Genomic DNA, 23,046 nt, shown 5'->3' on the forward strand with positions numbered 1-23,046 from the left:
ATTTGTACTGCCACCAGCTCAGCAAGGTGAGCCAACCCTCACTTGCCATCTTTGCTAAGAGTGATGCCACTGGCAGGATGGTACATTACTAGCCATCAGGCTCCACCACATACAGTGGTAGCATTACTGTCTGTGTAGTAAACAGACTCCCTCTGTCACTCCATCAGCTCTTCCCAGGGGCTACCCTAGGTTACCAGAGTCTTAGGCAGTAGAGGAGCTCCCACCAGTTCCTAAAGGTCTGTGGGGCGGGGGCTGAGGATGCGGAAAGTACATCCTCCTGTGATGTAGAAAGACCTGCCATGTCAGGTTTAGCCCATTCCAGAAGGTACCATTTCCATTTTAGCCAAGAGGCATTTATGGCCATGCTGAGCCACTGTTGGGAGGCCTCCCTTTTCCATGATGTGACAGGAATGTGGGCATGCAGGAGACCAGGCTCCTTTCCTGCAAAGGCCTCTGTTTCTAACAAAGCCCAATAAGCAGCCAGAATTCGATGTCTAAGTGGGTATAGCAGGCAGCTGTGGGGGCAGCTGTCTGGTCCAGAAGTCCATAGGCAATCAGGAGGAACTGTGCAAGATCCCTGAGGATAACCCAGCAAAGGGGCATCACATCCCTTGAGAGGGGAAAGCCAAGTGCAGCTGAGAGGCTGTGGACACAGGACTGGACAGAACAGACTCAGCCAAACCTGTGAGAGCAGGATATTTATCAATTGCTGATTGGCTGTGGTCAGTAATTTCCACACTTTGGGGACTGGGGACAGAGGTCTGTGTGGTGCAGCCACAGCCTCAAGATGAGGTAAACCACTCTGAGGTGTCGTCCATTCTTTCCAGGTTTAACAACAGGACAAACTGGGCTGTAAAAGAAGCACTGGGAACAATCAACCCTTTACTAGCTAGGTTTTCTATACAGTTCTCAATCCTCCCAAGCCCTGGATAATCTACATTGAGCCATGTTAACTACTTTATTTGTGGGGTAAGGTCCCTGGGTCCCAATTTGTCAAGCCAATTTATATTTGGCAGACTTCATTTAATTTTAATTCTGAATCATTGGTTCAGAGCTTCCCAGCTCACTATGGGATATTTTAGGACAATGAGTGTTATGACCATGGAGAATTTAGGCAAGACCATAGTTCTGATGGCTAAAGATGAAACACTTGTCCTCTTTGTCCTCTATATTATGTTCATTAACACCCCTAAGATCATCAGGGGCACCTTCCTTAAATTTAGTGGGATCCTAGGTATAACTGTAATTTGACACCTAGTATTAACTGCTTGAAGCTTTCTGAATGAGTGCATTACATCAGAAAGCAAAAGCAATTCAGAACCTACATTGTAGAGGCCCAGAAGTCAAGCAGTGTACCTTCATCTGTTTTGTTATGTAACTTCTTCTATGTATTTTGGATTTCCAATTGGGGCAAATTGTAGACCTTTTTTCCAGTATTTTGTCTTTTGTTTCCTTCCCTCTGGTCTTTCTTGTACTCTTTTCTTCTTCATGGGATATACTTTAGGGAGGGAGTGCCCCTCTACCCTAGTATTTATAACTTTTTTCACCCAAGAGCCACAAAACAGTGCCATCAGGGCTAGGAGCACACCCTCCCACCCCCCACCCATGACAACTGGTTGCATTACAAGGTTTAAACCCTGGGCTTAAGTCAGGTTTCCACTAATACCTTGTGCCACAGGGGTGCCATGGGTGTGTCCCCTATGACCCTGAAGGTCAGGATCTTTGTGGCAGTAGAGGCAGCGGCAGCAGCAGAAGTACTGAAGGGGCCTGGGGAGCCCTCTGGTATTAGGAGCATCGACTCAGCCTGCCATCTGCTGTCTGCTTTTCCTGCCTCTTCTCTGTTTTTTAAATGACAGCTCTCTCAGGAGTGACCATCTGATGGACCCACCTCTTGCACAGGGTATAGTCCCTGTCCACCACCCCCTTCCCTGGGCTATGTCAGGTCAACACACTTTCTCTTGCAGATTCACTCTAACACACATAACTCCCAGCAAAGACACTGACCCAGGACCCATTTCAGGAGGCCTCAATCCCATAGCCCTGCTTCCAAATGCCTGTAAATTCTTGAAGCTACCAACTCTAGTCTGAACCTAGAACTTGGTAGGTCAACCTAGCCTTGGTAGGGTCAACAATAAACACAGCAGCACAGCTCACAGCATGAGCTCCCCAGCAAGCAGTAGCCCACAGCGCATGCCGCCACCAGGCAGCAGAGCAGGGCAGCAAGTCAGAGCAAGAGAAGACAGACCCACGGGTGGAGGTCGTTTGAACACACTGCTCAGGGTACTGTTATGGTCACCTGCAGAGGCGTGGTTCCCTTCTTGAGACTCAGACGAGTGTGGTGCTTGCACGCACGCACGCACGCGCACACACACACACACACACACAGGGTAGGAAAAGGCTTAGGACCCACATAACAGAGGTCTGGGGGAGGGCACGCACACACACACACACACACAGGGTAGGAAAAGGCTTAGGACCCACATAACAGAGGTCTGAGGGGAGGGCACGCGCGCACACACACACACACACACACAGGGTAGGAAAAGGCTTAGGACCCACATAACACAGGTCTGAGGGGAGGGCAGGGCCGGGCTCTCAAGCAGCTCTGACAGGACTCAGAAAGCAAGGAATGGAGCCTGGTCTGGGGCTTCACTGGGCCTGGGGGTGGGGCCGGGGCAAGAGCTCTGCACACAGGCAGGGGCTGGGGTGGTGGGAAATCTCCTGCCTGCTCTAGAGGAGAGAGCACCCAGGCTTCTCCTCAGCTTGTCCAGGTGGGGGCACAAGGGAAGAGGGTGGGTGAGGCTTAAGCTGTGAGAAGTCACCCAAAAATATGGAGTCTGACTGCTCACTACAAGGATAAAGTGGGTAAGAAAAATATGCATTCTCAATTGACTTATATAAAGAAACACAAACAAGAGATGAAAAAATGATCAAAACTCTGTATTTGAGGATGACTTGAGTAAGAGAGCTAGAGGGGACATGGCTATGTTGGAAGTGAGTCTTCTTAAATCTGAGTTTTCTGTCTTACAGATTTATTTCAAATAAACAGAGAAATTTATGTTCTTTAACTTTTTTTTTTCCCCCTGCTTTATCTCCCCAAAGCTCCCCGGTACAAAGTTGTATATTTTTAGTTGTGGGTCCTTCCAGTTGTGGCATGTGGGATGCCACCTCAACGTGGCCTGACAAGCGGTGCCATGTCTGCGCCCAGGATCCAAACCGGCGAAACCCTGGGCCGCCAAAGCGGAGCGCACGAACTTAACCACTCGGCCACAGGGCCGTCCCCTGTTCTTTAAGTCTTGTACATAGAAATCCATTCTAGGATTTAATTCCTTTAAACAAAAATAGTTACAAAAGTGTAACCATACCAAATAAAACTTTCAAATCTCTTTCTAACTAAAAGTACATGCAGCATCCTAGTTTACCCTTCCCCTATATCTCACACTGGGATATGCTCAGTAGTAAGCAGCATATTGTAATACCATAGGGGTTTGAGTTTAACCCCTTATTTAAGAGGTTATTGGATTTTCAAATATTTATATAAGCTTTCAGAACTTTCCTCACATCAAAGGAGCCTTTAAAGGAGCACATTGAAATAGAAATTCCATTGCTTTAGCATTTTTAATTTCTATGTTCTCTAGAGACAGGCACATAGAAAAACTGGTCTTAAAATGAAAAAATTGTCTTCATTTCATCACATCCTATCTCTCAATCAACTTTCAATTTCAGCCCAAAGTGCTAAGGGAAACTAGAGCCAAAGGGCTGCACTAACCCATCGATAAAGGAATCCAAAGGAAAGAAACACAAATACGGAATCAGCTCAGATGAGCAGCCTGCTTCCCACAGGACAGAAGGAAAGCCATAGTCAGAAGGTCCCGTGTTCCTGACTCTCCTGGTGGAGACAGAGCCCTGGAGGGGGTCAGTCCCTGGAGAAGGAGGGGAGGGCACCTGAGCAGCCACAGGAAGGAGCTCTGGGAGCCCCACACACCCTCCTCTCCCCAGGGAACAGTGCACATGCTCCATCTCTCAGGCTCCATTCTCACAGTGAGGAAACTCAGCTGGATCCAGTTTAAAGTTCTGACCCAAATGGACCCCAGATTAATGGGCCCTAATCCAGGACACAGAGCTCCTGACTCTCACAGACTTTCTCAGTGTAAACAAATTACTCTCTGAGCACACCTACACTGTGGATGCAAAACTCCAATTATGTCTAGAAACAGGCCCAAGGAATCCACAGTGACAACCTCAGAAAGGGCATCACTCCCCACCCCATGAGCACGTGCACCCCCAGCTTTCAGGGCTCTGCAGCTCCTCTCAGGATAAAGGCTCCTTCCATGGGGGTGTGAGCAGTAGGACACCTGCAGGGGGAGGCTCCCCAGGAAGGACAACCGGGCCTGCAAGGCCTTCCCTCTGCAGGCTCAAGGGGGCCTCAGCTTAGATTCACTGCCCTCAGGCCTCTGTCCCCACTAGAGATTTTTGGACCACCAGAGATGTTTTAAGTACACAAACCCAGTGTTTAAACAATCCAGCTATATCACTCAAACCAGTCTGTATGTGGAAATGAGGGAAGAAAATTGTATGGCACTTTGTTGGCTCAACAAGAAATCCCAGAAGAATGTATCACATTCTGGAAAAAAAAAAAAAAGATGTTAATATAGTATTATTTCCATGACTAGAGATTGTTTTATAAACTATTAATCCTACTTGAACACTTCAGGTCTGCAAGTCTAAGCCCTGGAAATCCATTTGAACTCACCCAAAATAAAAGAACAGACCTCAGAATATTACTACCCACACTGGGAAGAAAAAAGGGAAAGACGAATTTAGTACATGCAATGTAAAATGGGAATATTTTATTTTTTCTGAAATTCACCTCTTTGGAAATATTTTATATTGTGTTTCAAGTCATGTTGGTTAAATAAATTTCTATTCATTGAAAAATTGAGACAAAATAAATTCAGTAAGTCATTTAAAGGTGACCAACTCAGGCAGGGACGGTGCTGACAGGACAGATCATCCAAGAAACTTTCCCAAGAGGAAGTTGCACCCAGAGGACTTCCCACAGGATGTCTGTGCCCAGAAAGATCCTGGGGGAGGGGCCGGCCCAGTGGTGCAGCGGTTAAGTTCGCACGTTCCACTTCTCAGGGGCCTGAGGTTCGCTGGTTCGGATGCCAGGTGTGGACATGGCACCGCTTGGCATACCAGGCTGTGGTAGGCGTCCCACGTATAAAGTAGAGGAAGACGGGCACGATGTTAGCTCAGGGCCAGGCTTCCTCGGCAAAAAGAGGAGGACTGGCAGTAGTTAGCTCAGGGCTAATCTTCCTTAAAAAAAAAAAAAAAAGATCCCGGGGGAGACGCTGGAAGATTTCATACAATGTAGCTCCAGGTGGTTATAGGCTGTTTTTCACTCACGGAAAATATGCACACACACAAAATAAATATTTAAAAAACAGCCATTCAACGACCGTGAGAAAATGATAAAACAACTGAAATATTGAACCTGTTTCAAATCCAACACGGAGAACAGGTAGTTGATGACAATGCTGTGAATACAAGGCAGAAAGTTGGCCTTTAGGAATGCGGGGAGACATTGGAAATTTAGGCATTTGTCGCCAGCCCTAGGCAGACCTAGACTCGGTCATCCCAGACAGGGTCATGGATTTGAGACTCTGCTCTCCAAATACATAGAAAATTCAGAAAAAACGCCCGTCCTCTGGGGAGAAAGGAGGCCCTGGGGACCCCACAGACCGCAGCCCCTCCGCGCACGGACCCCGGAGACCGAGGCCCGACTGTCCTGCGGACCCTCCCGCGGGCCCCGCACCGTCTGGGACACGCGGGGCTGCGGGCGCACAGCGACCCAGAGACGCTCCGGCCCAAGTCGCCGCGCGCAGGGACCGCAGGACGCCCGGGGCCCGGCTGCCGGCCCCGCCCCCACGCTGCGGCCGGAGGGGCCTGAGGGCCGAGCGGCGCCACCGCGGACTCGGGGCCGCAGACCCCGGAGGGGACCGCGGGAGGCCGGGCCAGCCCCGCCGCTTCCCACCAGCCCCTGCTCCCGTGTCCTCACGCCGGGGCCGCACACTCACCATTTCTAGGGCTCCTGGGTCCCCTGAGTCCTTCCTATGATTCCTATGCTCAGTGCAGGTCACAGCGTCACAGAGGCTGCGGCAGAGCCACCAGGACCCTTAAGCGCAGGCGACCACTGACCCCGAGCACGGCAGGAGGGAAAAAGGAAGTCCACCTTGGGCCAGACACTCCGCCCCCAAATCCTGACTCCGCCCGAACCCTCGCCATTTCTAGGTTTCCTGGGTCCCCCAGTGTCCTTCCTACGACTCCTGCGGTCGGTACAGGTCACAGCTTGAGAGAACACCGGCAGAGCCATGTGAAGCCCTCAGTGGCGGAGAGACGCGGTCCCCAGGCGGCTGAAGCAACAACTTCGCCCCACCCCGCTGCCCCGGCGCCGCCTCTGATTGGACAGTTCTCAAGAAACGCCCCCTTGTGTCTGAGTGACAGCCCCTGAGTTTAGGTGTCTGAGCAGAATGCCAGCCAGAACTCCTGTTCTGCAGGGATATTTACATTAAAAGGTAGCGCTGGGAGGGGACTCATGAGACTGTGATCCTTCTTTACAAACACACAACTGAAGGTCACCTCACCATATGCAATAATTAGTCCCTCTCCACTTTGATCTTTGTTGACAACTGGAGTGTGACATAGTTTTGCCAAATCGGTACACAGGCGCAGATACTGTGACCAGGGAAGTAGGCAAAGCAAGGGGTACAGAAGGTCTGATAAAAACTGACATTATCTGTTGAGTGTTTTGCAGACAGAAAGTTACAGGAAGAGCCTAACCACAGAAGGTTCCCACAAGCGAGCTGGCTGAAGCCAGTTCTAGCCGCCTCAAACTGCTCTTCAGTGAACTGAACTGAACTGTCCCCGTTATAATCTCAATAACATTTTAAATTCTCCTCTTCTGGGAGGGACAAAGCAGCCATTTCTAGATCATGCAATGTATGTAGTAGCATGTGTGCATCTACCCATGAACCTTAAAGAAACATGACTGTTAGGCAACAAAACCTGATGTCCTGCCTTTTCCTTAACTGAATATTCATGAACTGTACTATGATCTCACATTATAAAGGACTTTCAAACCCTTGTTTGGGGAGACACAGCTTTGGGAGAGATCACTGGTGTTCTCCATTGCTTGTGCAAGTAATGAGCCTTTCTTTATCTACTTCTGCCTTGGTTGTGCTTTTCTGCTCCACACTCACCAAGAGGCAAACCCATTGAGATGAGTTACAACACCAGGGATGCATCAGCTGAGCATCCTCCCAACACTTCAGTCAGATTCAGAATAACAGCACTGGGAGCAAAAACAAGCCATCATTTCAGAAGAAAAGTGACTTGTGGGTATTCAGAATGGTTAACTTTAGAAAATGTTTCCGACAAGAAAATATTTGTATCCCATGGGCAATATAAGCAGGAACTCTTTCTCACTGGTGGTTAAGTGACTCTCCATGGTGATGATCTGTCCCCTACTTTGGTTACGCTATTTAATCCACCTATGATGAGACTTATCAGAAAACTGAGTTTTATCAAAATAATCATCTCACTGATCGGTGAGTCTATGCTACTGGAGAGTCATATTCATTCTGACAATGTTGGAATCACTTCATGACAGGCATCCTATCCATGTAGTATACACACATACCATTTCTGACCACTGCCTCTCCCAATTCCCTGAGGACATGCTCCCCTCTGATATCAGCTGAGTCAAACAGCCCCACCCAAGTCCCCCTGCACTTCAGCAATAACTCCACCAGACCCAGGGCCAGAAGCCATCTGACAGATGGAAACTGAGGGTCAGGAGCAAAGGACCACAAGTGATCTCAATGAAAACAAAAAAGGAAGGCCCAGTTTACAACTAGTGGTCATCATACAAGGGAGAACACTGCTGGGCAGTGGCATCATCCATCAGTCACCAGCCAATGTAGGAAGAAAAGTTCTGTGGGTATTCAGCATCAAGCGTTGAGAGATGGAGAAGACATTTTCATTTCATTAGCTTTCATCTCCCCTTTAAGAACTATCTGGAAAACAATGGTCTAGAAACAGGTTTCCTGGAAATCACTCTGATATCCTAAGACAGGAATGCCTCTGTTTTTTTGTTTTATCTCCTAACTCCTCATTTCCACCTTAAATAAAGGACACACTATCCTAAGAATGTGCATTCACCTGGGAAGATGCATGAGTCTGGCTCCACTCTCTCACACTCTCATAAACATGGTGCTGAGGAAACTACGTTTCATCACTGCCCTTCCCCACCCTACTTTCACTTGCACTTGTGGGAATTGTACAATTCCAGTGGTGGCCACATCTGGGTAGAAACTGGGGATGTGCTTCCTGCACTGATGAATTGATAAATTGTTCTGCTTCTCAGTGGTAACATTAGGGACAGTCTGGCTCTGTCTTGAGGTCACAACATGGTGCTCCCAAATGTCCTTTAGTCACAGTGGTTGGCACAATAGACATGATGTCTTAAAGTTGTCATTGTTAAGAGCATATGGTTCCTGTTTATCTCCATCATGGCAAACATGAGGGCCGGAATATACTTAGAGTGTTGGTGCATCCACCTGCACTGAGGGAAGCCCATGAGGACTCAAGGATACCCCGCAAGGTGGTCTTCTAAGCCAAACAAAAAGCCCCACTGAAGAAATACAGGGAATTATTTATAGGTATGGAGAGAGAGCTTTTCCCCATGACTTTGAAAAATGGGCCTAATGGAATGAGTTACCCAAGATTCAAGAAGCTGCTCTGTTGGAGGAGGTCATTGAAAGCATTTGAACACTCGTTGACCCTCCAGCTGGACTCTAGCAATTGGAGGCCCCTTACCCAGTCCCCTGACCTTGGAACGTACATTCTATACACGGTTCCTAAACTAAGAGCCATTTCAAGGATGCAGCCTGGAGAGAATAATATGTTGTTGAGACCATCTAGACTGTAGACATTACTGAACCCCATTAAAGCCTCTATATAAACTTTCAAGGGGCCAGCCCAGTGGTGCATCAGTTAAGTTCACACATTCTGCATTGGCATCCCTGGGATTGTCGGTTTGGATCCTGGTTGCGGACCTACACACTGCTTTTCAAGCCATGCTCTGGCAGGCATCTCACATATAAAGTAGAGGAAGATGGGCTAGGATGTTAGCTCAGGGCCAGTCTTCCTCAGCAAAAAAGAGGAGGATTGGCAGCAGATGTTAACTCAGGCAGGGCTAATCTTCCTGAAAAACAAACAAACAAAAAAGACTGGTGGGTGGGTGCAGAAAGCTACTTGTCTTGCCCCGCCTGAGACAAGCCTCATATGTAAGTTCCTTGCTTATTAAAACTGCCAGCTCCCAATCTAGAGTGATCTGCTTCATTCCTCAGTCTCTCCTTGCCCTCCGTGGACAGGAGCCAGTTTCAGATGTCACCCAAAGAACTCTCAAGGTTCTGAACCAACATAGTCTTAGCTCAGAAGGAAAATAAGAGAGCAACTGATCCTTCTTGTGCTGGGAAGCATGAAGTACTTCTAAATGGCACAACACCAAGATATATGTTTGCACATTAGAGCTATTTTTTATTAATAGTCTGACTGAACTATGACATGGAGTTTGAGGTAGTGGTGGGAGGAAGGATTAATGAAATTGTTCTATCTAGTGGGGGAGGCATAAATTACCAAAAACTAATTATCACAGGATGTATTTAGTGAAGATTTCAAAGTGCGGCAAAGTAAGCACTCATACAAGAAATCAAAATAGCCATCACAAGACTTCATGAAAAGCATTAGTTCTCAGTAGTCTTACAGGCCAGTTGCAACCTTACATGTCAAAGAACGATTGAGTCATCTGCAGTATAAAATGTAAATTCCACTGAGAGAATTCTGCTTTCTAAGTTGTTATGAAGATGATGATGATAATGACAGTGAGAATACTAACAGGAAGGCTGACACTAATAATAAAGGCACTTTAGGGAGGCTTACTAAGTGTGGGGCACTGCACTCAGAACCATAGGTGGACTGGCTCATTCCTTTTCATCTGCACAGACTTCTAACAGGGAAGCACCAGCATGATCCTGTTTGATAAGAGAGGAAACTGAGACTTAGGGGAGCTGAGTGACTTGTGTGACTTTACACAGGCAGTCAGGAGGGGGCTCAAATTCATCGCCAGGCTGCATGACTCACAACAGCTTTGCCACTGAGCACATTTCACCTCCTATTACGAAATTAGGACAAATGGTTCATTAACTAGGACAGACGCCTCTGTGAGAATCAGAAACAATTCTGTTCTTCCCCACAGGCCTTATTCAAATCCCCGCTGTGGAACAAATTCCCCTTGCCCTTGGTTGAAATCTGAAGAAGGTGCCACAGTATTTTTAGTCACTTTTTAGTGCTAAAATCCCGTGGTCACTCTCAGGCACAGTGACTGCCAGCCCAGCCTAGGACTCATGGAAGATGTTTGGGAGCAGAGCATGAAGAGGAACCGCTGTGTGAGAGGCAGCCCATCGAAAGGAGGAGCCAATCCAAACAAGAACCAAAGATGTTTCTTCCCACTCCATTTATCATTGCTTTCATCTATAGCTTCACGTCAGAAAACACAATGATCGATCTGATGAATAAGATGGAAAAAGCAAATATTGTTATTGGAGATGAGAGCACTGTTTATTTGACAAACTAAAGATAAAATAGCTGGAAAATTACCACAACTGATGAAGGAGTCGATTTTCTGAACGTTGTATAAATACATGCATTACACATAACAACTCATAATATTGAATTAAAATCACCTGTCCTTCAAAATATATATGAAAGTTGGAGGCTTAGGGCTAATGCCATATCCGAGATCTCTGTGCCAACAAGTCTGAGTGTTCCTTGATGAGGTGACAGAGGTGTCATCTCCCTGGAAATATAATCAACTTTGGTGCATGGAAGACTCCTGAAGTCAAAGATGCAGATCTGTGTAGACACAGCCATATTTTTAAAGACATTTCCACTCAAATTTTCATCAGGATCTTTGTTTCCGCCTCATAATACAGTAATTCTAAAGTATATTTCTGAAAATAAGTCCAAAGGGTATTCAGGAAATTATTGCAAATAAAGAATGATGAAGGACAAGTTTCACCAGATGCACTAATTAAAAAAATTAATGAGTAGTGATAATTTAATGGTCTGTTGCCACCATAAGAACTGACTAGATGTTTGTCATATGGGTGGTTTTGCCTCTCAGGGAACATTTGGCAGTATCTGGAGGCATTTCTGGCTGCCATGACTGCGGGAAGTGGGGAGCACTGGTACAGACATCTAGGGATCCTGTGATGCACAGAATAGTCCCCTTCACAAAATGTGGTACCCTGTCAAAAATGTCAGTAGTGTCCATGTAGAGAAACTGGACTAGTCAGATGAACCCTGGATGGTCTATAAACAGACACAAGGATGGAACAAAATAGATGATGTATTGTGGTAATTTCTGACTCTTCTGTCTACTACATCCAAACAAATTCTCTATGGAAGAAAAAAATAAACATAAACAAAGCCCAGGCCTAGTGGGTTTCACAGCAGAATTCTCCAAAACATCCAATTAAGGTTTAACAGTGATTCTTCACAAAATCTCCCCCAAAACAGAATCAACACAACACTTCAAGCTCTTTTGGGAAGTCAGTGTTATCCTGATACCATAATCAGACAGAAATATCACAGGAAAAACTACAGGCTTCTTTCCTTTGTGAGTATGGATCCAAAGAACCTCAACTAATGCTAGTCCCTAATCCAGCAACAACCTGAAAGAACTACACACCATGACCAGGTGGGATTAATTCCAGGGATGCAGGGCTGGGTTAACCTCTCGAAATCCATTAATGTAATACATCATATTAACAGAGGGAAAACAAAAATGACCTGAACTTCTCAACAGACACAGTGGAAATACTTCACAAAATCCAATTTCCTTTCATGCTAGAAACACTCAGCAAACCAGGATTTGAAGGAAATTTCCTGAACCTAATAGTGAGCAAGTAGGGGACACCCACAGCTAATATTATATTTTCAGATGAAAGGCTTGATATTTTCTCCCCAAAATGAGGAACAAGATAAGAATGTCTGCTCTTGTCACTTCTATTTGACAATGTACTGGATATTGTAGCCAATACAGTTATTCAAGAAAAGGAAATAAAAAGCATCCAGACTGAGTAGCAAGATGTAAAACTATCTTCATTTGCATGTGATTTATTTTGTAAATAAAAAACTCTAAAGAATCCACTAAAAAATCTATTAGAACAGAAAATCAAGTGCAGCAAATTTGTATGATACAAGTAAGTATATAAAAATAAATTACATTTTATACACAGCAATGAACAGACTGATAATGAAATTAACAAAAGAAATCTAGTTATAATACCATCAAAAAGAGTAAAATAGGAATAAATTTAACAAAAGAAGTAGAAACTACTCTGAAAACTGCAAAACATCATTAAAAAATTAGTAAAGATCTACAAGTGTGAAATAAATGTTGGTGAGGATGTGAAGAAAAGGGAACCCTTGTGTGCTGACAGTGGGAATGTAAATCGCTGCAGCCACTATGGAGAAGAGTTCATCAAAAAATTAAAATAGACCTACCATATGATTCAGCAATTCCACTGCTGGGTATTTGTCCAAAGGAAACAAAAATCCTAACTCAAAAAGATATATGCACTGCCACCTTCACTGCACCAATATTTACAATAGCCAGGATAAGGAAACAACCCAAGTGCCCATCAGTAAATGAATGGATAGAGAAATTGTAGTATACAGGTACAATGGAAATTATTCAGCCATGAAAAAGAATGAAATATTGTCATTTGTGACAACAGAGATGGATCTCCGTGGCATTACGCTGAGTGAAATATGTCAGGCAAAGACAAATATTGAATGATCTCTCTTATGTGTGGAATCTGAAACAAACAAAAACACCAAGGTCCTGGATGCAGACAACAGAGTGGTAGTTGCCAGAGGCAGAGGGTAGGGGATGTGGCAGAAATGAGTGAAGGGGGTCAAAAGGTAAAATTTAAAAAGGGAGTAGTACCACAAAAAAATGCATATTTATGATAATCACGTAGTGACAGAAAAATGATTATATACTTTTATATATTTTAAATTTACAAACTACACACTATTGCTATTGGATGGTCATTACCGAATGGACACACACGTAAAGAGATGTCAGTTACAGAGCTGCAAGAATTCCGAGGGTAGGTGAAGAAAAACCCTCTTCTTGCCACATTTTCCCTGAAACTAACTTCTAGTAATAAAAACCATAAAACATTTTTATTGACAAAAATTTGATTTGCATTTTTGGAAATTAAAAGTTTGGGGGTGAGGTTGAGAGAGGATTTGAATATTTAGACATTGCAAATCTTTAATAAAATGAGCAAAGACCTTGGAGCAATGCCATCTTTTTCCTTGCTCTTTATTACTCCCTAACCAATAGAGGCAAGAAAAAAAAGGGGACCCTAAAAATAAATAAATAAGTAGACAGATAGACAAATAAAAGGGAAAATGGCCCATGTTCATGGATCCTTAGATTTAACACTGTTGAGATGACAATACTTCCTAGAATGATCTAGATTTTCAACACAATCTCTATCAGAATCTTAGCTGACTTCTTTATAGAAATTGGCAAGCTTTTGATTAAATTATATGGAATTGTAGGTGAACCAGAATCGCTAAATCAATCTTGAAAAAGTAAGACAAAGTAACAAGACTAACATTTCCTGATTTCAAATCTGACAACTCTGCACGGTACTATGATAATGACACAAGGACAGACACAGATCAATGGATTCAATTGAGATTCCAGGTATAAACCCATTCATCTACGGTCAACTGATTTTCAGAAAAGGTACCAAGAATGAGGAAAGAATATTCTTTTCAAAAATTGGTGCTGGGGTAACTGGATAGCAACATGCAGAAGAATGAAGTTGGAATCTTACATTATACCACACATGGTAATTTACTTAAATGGATTAAAGACCTAAACCAGAGGTAAAGCAACAATACTCTTAGAAGAAACATAGAGGAAAATATGACCTTGGATTTGGCAAAGAATTATGGGATACAACACCAAAAGTAAAAAACACTAAAAATATACATGTAATTTGAACTTCATCAAAATTAATCACTTTTGTGCTTCAAAGGACACCATCAAGAAAGTGAAAACACCCATGGGAACCCTGTGCACTTCTGGTGGGAATGCAAAATCATGCTGGCATTGTGGAAAACATTATGGCACTTTCTCAAAAATTACAGAGTGTTACCATATGATCCACCATTTCCATTTCTGAGTATATACCCCAAAGAATCCGAAACATGGACTCAAACAGATATTTGTACACCTGTGTTTATAGGAGCATTATTCACAGTAGCCAAAAAGTGGAAGCAACCCAAGTGTTCATCTACAGCTGGATGGATCAACAAAATGTGGTATGCACATACAACTGAACATTATCCAGCTTTAAAAAGAAATGAAATTCTGACACATGCTACAACATGGGCGAACCTTGAGGACATTATGCTAAGTGTAACAAGCCAGTCAAAAAAAGGACAACAACTGTATGATTGCACTGATAAGAGGTAGGTAGACTAGTCAAATTCATAGAAACAGCAGAATAGTGGTTGTCAGGGGCTGGGAGGGGGGCAAGGGCAATGTGGTGTCATTTAATATGGATAGAGTTGCACTTTTATACAATGAAGAGTTCTGGCGATTGGTTTCACAATGTCACTGTACTTCACACTACTTAAATATGGATAAGATGTAACGTGTATGGAATAAATATAGAGGGTGGCCAAAAGGTGCACACTTTGTGTTATAAATCACACATGGGGATGGAATGTTCAGCATGGTGACTATAGTTAATAATACTAATTGCATATTTAAAATTTGCTGAGAGAGTAGGTCTTAGTTCTCAACACAAGGAAAAACTTTATAATTCTGTGTAATGACAGATGTTAACTAGTCTTATTGTGGTATACCTGAAACAAATATAATGTTGCTTGTCAATTATATCTCAGTATTTTAAAAAAATGAGTGAAGTATTGATACATGCTACAACATGGAATTTCTTGAAAAAATTATACCACAAATGACGTCAAACACAAAGACTGCATATTATATAATTCCATTCATATGAAAGTCAACAAATACAGAAATTTAGAGACACAGAAAATAGATTAGTGGTTGTTTGGGGCTGGTGCTAGGAGGAGGTAAGTGGGAAGACAGGGCAGTGGTAGGTTAAGGGTACAGATGTTTCTTTCCAGGTGATGGAAATGTTCTGAAATTGACTGTGGTGATAATTGCACATATCTGTGAATATATAGAAAACCAGTGCGTTGTAGACATTAAAGGGCTCCGTTGTATACTATGTGTATTGTATCTTAAGAAAACTGTTCAAATAAGTGGATAAAGGCATTAAGAGTTTTGCAATGCAAATAAGTTTTGCAATCCAATCTCTTAAGCCTATGAATACTTTCCAGGTAGATCCTACATTTACATAACCTTTTCTTGTTTTTTGTAATATCAGTCCAAATAGGACTCGAATTACCTTAAGGATATTATAGCCTTTTACATTTCAAAGTTCTCTCAGGATACATTCAAACAATCATCTAAAGTAAATTTCCTGAGCCAGCCCTGACGGCCTAGTGGTTAAAGTTCAACGCTCTCACCGCTTGGGTGGTCCGGATTCAGTTCCCTGGTGCAGAACCACACCACAGGTCTGTCAGTTGCCACGCTGTAGCAGCGGCTCACATAGAGTAAGTAGGAGGACTTACAATTAGTATATACAACTATGCACTGGGGCTTTGGGGAGAAAAAAAAAAGAGGAAGATTGGCAACAGATGTTAGCTCAGGGCAACTCTTTCCCAGTTAAAAAAAAAAAAAAAAGAGGAAGATTGGCAACAGATGTTAGCTCAGGGAGACTCTTTCCCAGTTAAAAAAAAAAAAAAGAGGAAGATTGGCAACAGATGTTAGCTCAGGGAGACTCTTTCTTAGTTTAAATAAAAAAGGAAGATTGGCAACAGATGTTAGCTCAGGGCAAATCTTCCCCAGAAATAAATAAATAGATAGATAAACTAAATTTCCCTCCAGGATAAAACATACATCTGAGAATTGAATGACCACACCTATTACCTTGTGGTTAGACTGAGAGTCCTTGCACCCAGCTACAGCTGCAGGTTCCAACTTGCCAGCAGAGCTAAGCGCTTGGGAGGCCATAGGATTCTTCAAAGTGAGTGGGGGTGGGGAAGCGCTAAGTGGAAGACTCAACACTGTCAACAGAGATCAATGTGGAGTGACACTAACTGTTACACATGGTGAAGTGACTTTTAAGTGTGTGTGTTTGCAAAGAAGGGTCACAATTCCTCGAGTGGCCTCGCAGCACCGCATCTCAATGGAAAACTCCGCAAGGACCACAAGGTCCAGCGCGGGGTCAGCTCAGACACAGAATCTCCGTCCTGCTGTCACTCAGGAGAGAGAGGGAGGGGCCTTGCGAACGGTCCAATCAGGGTCGGTTCCTGGGCAGGTGGGAGGGGCGACGCTCTGCAACCACACCCGACTTCCTGTCTCTCCACAGTCCTTCTGTTCACCGGTCGCCTGTCCTTAAAGGCCCCACGTTGCTCTGCTGCCAACTCTGCCCTGCTGTGACCTGTACCCGATCGTAGGGAGGACGCCGGGGGACCCAGGAAACTCAGCAATGGTGAGAGTTCAGCCCTGGGGTGAGGACGCGGGAGGAGGGGCTGGTCTCCCGCGGTCCCCTCCGGGGTCTGCTGCCCCGAGCCCTTGGTGGCGCCGCTCGGCCCTCAGGCCCCTCCGGCCGCAGCGTGGGGGCGGGGCCGGCAGCCGGGCCCCGGGCGTCCTGCGGTCCCTGCGCGCGGCGACTTGGGCCGGAGCGTCTCTGGGCCGCTGTGCGCCCGCAGCCCCGCGTGTCCCAGACGGTGCGGGGCCCGCGGGAGGGTCCGCAGGACAGTCGGGTCTCGGGCTCCGGGGTCCGTGCGCGGAGGGGCTGCGGTCTGTGGGTCCCCAGGGTCTCCTTTCTCCTCGGAGGGAACTCGTTTCCTCCCGAGTTTTCTATTCTGTTCTGGGAGCCTCACGCTGAGCGAACATCTGTTGCCAATCTTCCTCTTTTTTCTTCTCCTTTTGCCCGCGGCCCCGGTGCAGGGGGTGTGGGGGGCACGTCAGTTCCCCGGGTTCCTCTGTGAGCCGCCGCCGCAGCTCAGCGGTGACAGCCGGGCACTGTGTTTCCGCCTCGGGAGCCGAACCGCGGCGCCGAGCCTGTAACCGCTAGGCCGTCAGGGCTGCCTCCCGAGTTTTCTAAACGTTTGGGGAGCAGGGTCTCAAGTCCACGACTTTGTCCCCCCAGCTCTTCCAGGGCCGACAGTAAATCCCTAAATTTCCAGATCCCTCCTCACGTTCCCGAACGCCAACTTCACGTCTCTGATTCACAGCATCGTTTTCAACCACAAAGAGACCCGATATTTTAGTTGTTTATCACTTTTCCATAGTCAGTGGGCGACTCTTTTAAGAGGGTTTATTCCTCATTAGTGGACGTTTTTCTTGAGAGAAAGTAGCGCATCCCCCTGGAGGCGCGTGGTGCGAGCTCCTCCCGCCTCTCCTCCAGGCTGCGTCCTGGGCGCGGACGCGCAGCTGGCAGTCCTTTGCTGCAGGTTCCTCTTGAGAAACTATTCCGGGCGATCTGTCCTGTCAGCACCGCCCCTCCCTGGGGTTGTCATCCTGAAAATATATATTCACTTAAATTTAGTCTCAGTTTTTTAATGAATAAAAATTTGCTTAATCAATACAGCTTGAAAGACAATATAAAATATCTCCAAAAGGGGAAGAAAGAGGTGGATTTCAGGAAAAATAAAATATTCGTTTTACATTGCGTGATTTAAAAATTTTCTTTTTTCCTCTCCTGAGCATGATAGAAACATTCTGACATCTGCTCTTTTATTTTGGGTAAGTTCAAATGTATTTCCAGGGCTTACATTTGCATCCTGAAGTGTTCAAGTAGGATTAAGAGGTTAAAGATTTGTCATGGAAATAATACTGACTTAACATCTTTTTTTCCAGAATGCAAAACGTTCTTGTGAGGTTTCTTGTTGAGCCAGCAAAGTGCCATATAATTTTCTTCTCTCATTTCCACATAAAGACTGGTTTGAGTGTTTCAGCTGGATTGCCTCAAACCCTGGGTTTGTGTATTTAAAATGTCAGTGATGGTCCAAAAAACCCCAGTGCGGGCAGAGGCCTGAGGGCAGTGAGTCTAAGCTGAAGCCCCCTTACCTGCAGAGGGAAGGCCTTGAAGGCCCAGCTGTTCTTCCTGGGGAGCCTCCCCTGCAGGTGTCCTACTGCTCACACCCCCATGGAAGGAGCCTTTATCCTGAGAGGAGCTGCAGAGCCCTGGAAAGCTGGGGGTGCACGTGCTCATGGGGTGGGGAGTGACGCCCTTTCTGAGGTTGTAGCTGTGGTTTCCTTGGGCCTGTTTCTAGACATAATTGGAGTTTTCCATCCTGAGTGAAGCCACTCAGAGAGTAATTTGTTTACACTGAGAAAGTCTGTGAGAGTCAGGAGCTCTGTGTCCTGGATTAGGGCCTGTTAATTTGGGGTCCATTTGGGTCAGAACCTTAAACTGGATCCAGCCAAGTTTCCTCACTGTGAGAATGGAGCCTGAGAGAGGGAGCATGTGCACTGTTCCCTGGGTAGAGAGGAGGGTGTGTGGGGCTCCCAGAGCTCCTTCCTGTGGCTGCTCAGGTGCCCTCCCCTCCTTCTCCAGGGACTGACCCCCTCCAGGGCTCTGTCTCCACCAGGAGAGTCAGGAACACAGGACCTTCTGACTGTGCCTTTCCTTCTGTCCTGTGGGAAGCAGGCTGCTCATCTGAGCTGATTCCAGCATTTGTGTTTCTTTCCTTTGGATTCCTTTATCGATGGACTAGTGCAGCCCTTTGGCTCCAGTTTCCCTTAGCACTTGGGCCCTGAGACTGTAAGTTGATTGAGAGATGAGATGTGAAGAAAGCAAGAAAATTCTAGAAACAAGTAGTACTTTTGTTTCATGGGGCAAGAGAACCTCAAGATATGAGATGAATGTATTCAAGTTCTCAGGTACATATTTCATTTTTACATCAGTTTTTCTATGTGTGTGTCCCTTGAGAACATAGACATTTAAAAAGCTAAGGCAATTGAATTCCTATTTTAACTGATTTGAGGGAGGGGCTGGCCCCGTGGCCCAGTGGTTAAGTTCATCTGCTCCCCTTGGCGGCCCAGGGTTTCACTGATTCAGATCCTGGGCGTGGACATGGCCCCGCTTATCAGGTCATGCTGAGGTGATGTCCTGCGTAGCACAACTAGAGGCACTCACAACTGGAATACACAACTATGTGCGTGTGTGTGGGAGGGGGCTTTGGGAAGAAGAAGAAGGGGAAAAAAAAAGATTGGCAACAGATGTTAGTGCAGGTGCCAATCTTTAATTGATTTGAGGAAACTTCTGAAAGCTTATGTAAATCTTTGAAAATCTAATACATTAAGGGGCTAAAGTCAAACCCATATTGCATTATAATATGCTGCTTATTCCTGAAAATACCCCAAAGGGAGATATAGGGGAAAGACATATTGGGATGCCCCATGGCCTTCTAGAGATTTGAAAATTTTCATTTGGAATGGTTTACACTTTTGTAGCCGATAGTGTTTAAAGGAATTAAATCTTAGACTGTTTTCCTATGTACAAAAGTTAAAATTAAATAAAAGACTGTTAAATAGTAAAATATAGTATACATAAACTTCTCTATTTTAAATAAATCTGTAAGATAGCAAAGTCTAAGTTAGACTTACTGTCAACGTATCATGGTCTCCTCCAGTGCTGTTACTCCAGTCACCCCCAAATAGAGTTTTGATCATTTTTTGAGGCTTCTGTTAGTGGTTATATAAATCAGTCAATTGAGAATGCATATTTTTCTTACCCACTTTGTCCTCACAATGAGCAGTCAGACTCCACATTTTGGGTGACTGCTCACAGCCTAAGCCTCACTCACCCTCTTCCCTTGTGCCCCCACCTGGACAAGCTGAGGAGAAGCCTGGGTGCTCTCTCCTCTAGAGCAGGCAGGAGATTCCCACCACCCCAGCCCCTGCCTGTGTGCAGAGCTCTTGCCCCGGCCCCACCCCCAGGCCCAGTGAAGCCCCAGGCCAGGCTCCATTCCTTGCTTTCTGAGCCCTGTCAGAGCTGCTTGAGAGGCTGGCCCTGCCCTCCCCTCAGACCTCTGTTATGTGAGTCCTGAGCCTTTTCCTACCCTGTGTGTGTTTGTGTCACCCTGGCATCAGTCTCAAAAAGGGAACCACCCCCCTGCAGGTGACCGTAACAGTTGGTGCCCTGAGCAGCATGTCCAGACGTGACCCCACCCATTGGTCTGTCTTCTCTTGCTCTGACTTGCTCCCCTGCTCTGTTGCCTGTGGCGGCATGCTCTGTGGGCTGCTGCTTGCTGGGAGCTGTGCTGGCCCGTGTTGCATTGGTGACCCACCAAGACTCAGTTCTAGGTTCAGCTGACCAGAGTTGGCAGTATCAAGAATGTATAAGCATTTGGGAGCAGGAATCTGGGGTTGAGTCCTCCCTAAGTGAGTCCTGGGTCAATCTCTTTGCCAGGATTATCTGTGTGTTAGAGTGAAGCTGCAGCAGAAACTGTGTTGACCTGATATACCCCCGGGTGGGATGTAGACAGGGACTATACCCTGTGCAAGTGGTGGATCCATCAGATAGTGGCTACTGAAAGAGCAGCCATTTAAAAAAAAAAAAAAAAAAGAGAGAAAAGGGGGGAAGGGCAGGCAGTAGGTGGCAGGCTGAGTCCACATTCCTAAGACCAGAGGGCTCACCAGGACCCTTCAGTACCTCTGCTGCTGCTGAGCCTGCCTCTACTGCAAAAAAGATCTTGACCTTCAGGGTTATAGGAGACAACACCCATGGCACCCCTGTGGCTTAAAACTCTATAAAGCAACCAGTTATCACGAGGGAGGCTCCTAACCCTGATGGCACTGTTTTAAGGCTCTTGGGTGGAAAAAAAATTATATAGTAGGGTAGAGAGGCACTCCATCCCCTGAAGTGTATGCCATGATGAAGGAAACAAAACAGGAAAGATCAGGAGAAGGGAAACAATGGATAAAATACTGCAACAAAGGCCCACAATTTGCCCATTTGGAAATCCAATACTGAAAGGATTTATATAACAAAACAGATAAAGGTAGGCTGCTTGACTTTTGGGCGTCTACAACATCAGTTCTGAATTAATTTTCCTCTCTGATGTAATGCACAAATTTAGAAACCTTCAAGCAGTTAATTAACACTAGGTGTCAGTTTACAGTTATACCTGGGATCCCACTAAATTTAAGGAATGTGTCTCTGATGACCTTAGGGGCATTAATGAATATAATATAGAGGACAAACAGAGCAAGTGTTTCATCTTTGTCCATCAGAACTATGGTCTCGCCTAAATTCTCCATGGTCATAACACTTGTTGTCCTAAAATATCCTGTAGTGATCTGGGAAGCTCTGATCCAGTGATCCAGAATTAAAATTAATTGAAGTCTTTACCACTTAAAAATTGGCTTGACAAATGGGGACCCAGGGGCCTTACCCCACAAATATAGTAGTTAGTATGGCCCAATGTAAATTACCCAGGACCTTGAAGGAATGAAAACTGTTTAGGAAACCTAGTTAGTGAAGGGTTCATTATTCCCAGTGCTTCTTTTACAGCCCAGTTTGTCCTCTTATTAAACTAGGAAAGAATGAATGACACCTCACAGTGGTTTACCTCATCTTGAGACCCAACAGACCTCTATACCCAGTCCCTAACAGTATGGAAATTACTGACTACAACGAATCAGCAATTGATAAAAATCCGGCTGTCACAGATTTAGCTAAGTCTATTCAGTGCCTCTGTCAACAGCCTCTCAGCTGCACTTGGCCTTCCCTCTGAAGGGACGTGATGCCCCTTTACTGGGTTGTCCTCATGGATCTTCCACAGCTGTGCCCTCCCACAGTCATTGCAGGCGGGGTCTGAGCTGCATCCTGGTGTCTCCAAGAACACAGGTACGTTATGTTAATGGTATCTCCTCTGAGGGCATTCAGGACATAAAAATATTCAAAATAGTAGCTCACAAAAATTGATGGGACATAATATGAGGCCCTGACAACTTTGTTAAATTTCTGGAAATTATTTGATAATCCAAGACCCACTCTTTATCTGACACTGTGAAGAAATACCTATTGTTCCCCTCAGCACCCACAACATGTGTCAGGTTTTTTTGGTTTCCAGATGTAACGTATTTCTTATATACAAATTTTACTTGAGCCTGTTTGTGCTGTTACTTGCAAATTTGCCACCTTGAGTGGATACCCCTACCACGAATGTCTAGAGACTCGCTTCAAATTCATCATACAACCGATAATCCAGTTATTGCACTCAGAGACTCCTTCGCTATAGAGGCCTGAGCGACCTTCTGTCATGCCTTCTTGGGGTACCCATGATGACCTTAAGTTGCCCATAGGCTTCTGATGCAAGAACCTGCCCTAGGCCCCACACTGCATGCCATTAGAGCTGGAGTGACCTCTACTTACAGGGCTCTCCTGACAGTAGATGGCCCTGAGCATGGGACCTTCTATCCAGCAGTCCATTTTGACTTGGGACCTGGAAGCAGCACTCTAAGAGCTCAGCATGGCTACTGAGACCCCCTGGAGACATGATGGAGCCAAACCTGGGCCCTCTGGGATATCCTACCTGCAGGAGGGGGTGGTCTTCCCTGTCCTCAGTCTCCTGCCAGGTGCCATGGTGTTGAAGGAGGTCACCCATTTCCCACACCCCCAGGCTCCATGGGGACATCTTTAGGACTCCCTGAGAGAAAAGCAATAGGAGCTCATAGACTTTAGGGATGACAGCACCACATAGGTACATGATGGAGCTCAGGCAGACTTGCTGCTTTTCATGTCTTAATTGGGACATCTCTGCTGAAGGACTGGACCCAAG

The 23,046-nt window shown here is 45.5% G+C and overlaps 1 protein-coding gene, 1 long non-coding RNA gene and 1 other non-coding gene across 3 annotated transcripts in view; 1 reads left to right on the forward strand and 2 right to left on the reverse strand.

Moving 5' to 3' along the window:
- Window positions 1–2,919: 2,919 nt before the first annotated feature.
- On the reverse strand, window positions 2,920–6,445 carry LOC138925139 (uncharacterized). The gene is made up of 2 exons (XR_011440939.1): window positions 6,081–6,445; window positions 2,920–4,624 (listed from the first exon to the last, which is right to left on the reverse strand). It is a non-coding gene; the product is annotated as an uncharacterized lncRNA (long non-coding RNA).
- MIR8989 (microRNA mir-8989) lies at window positions 6,087–6,209 on the reverse strand. The gene has a single exon (NR_127995.1). It is a non-coding gene; the product is annotated as a microRNA mir-8989 (primary transcript).
- A 10,125-nt stretch (window positions 6,446–16,570) lies between the features above and the next one.
- LOC102148497 (zinc finger protein 791) overlaps window positions 16,571–23,046 on the forward strand; it is a 35,494-nt gene continuing 29,018 nt past the window's right edge. The window contains exon 1 of the mRNA XM_014741444.3: window positions 16,571–16,742. Within this exon, the coding sequence (XP_014596930.1) occupies window positions 16,740–16,742 (3 nt within the window). The 5' untranslated portion in view covers window positions 16,571–16,739. The remainder of the gene's footprint in view (window positions 16,743–23,046) is intronic.

This window comes from Equus caballus, chromosome 7 (assembly GCF_041296265.1).
Source record: "Equus caballus isolate H_3958 breed thoroughbred chromosome 7, TB-T2T, whole genome shotgun sequence".
NCBI lineage: Eukaryota > Metazoa > Chordata > Mammalia > Perissodactyla > Equidae > Equus > Equus caballus.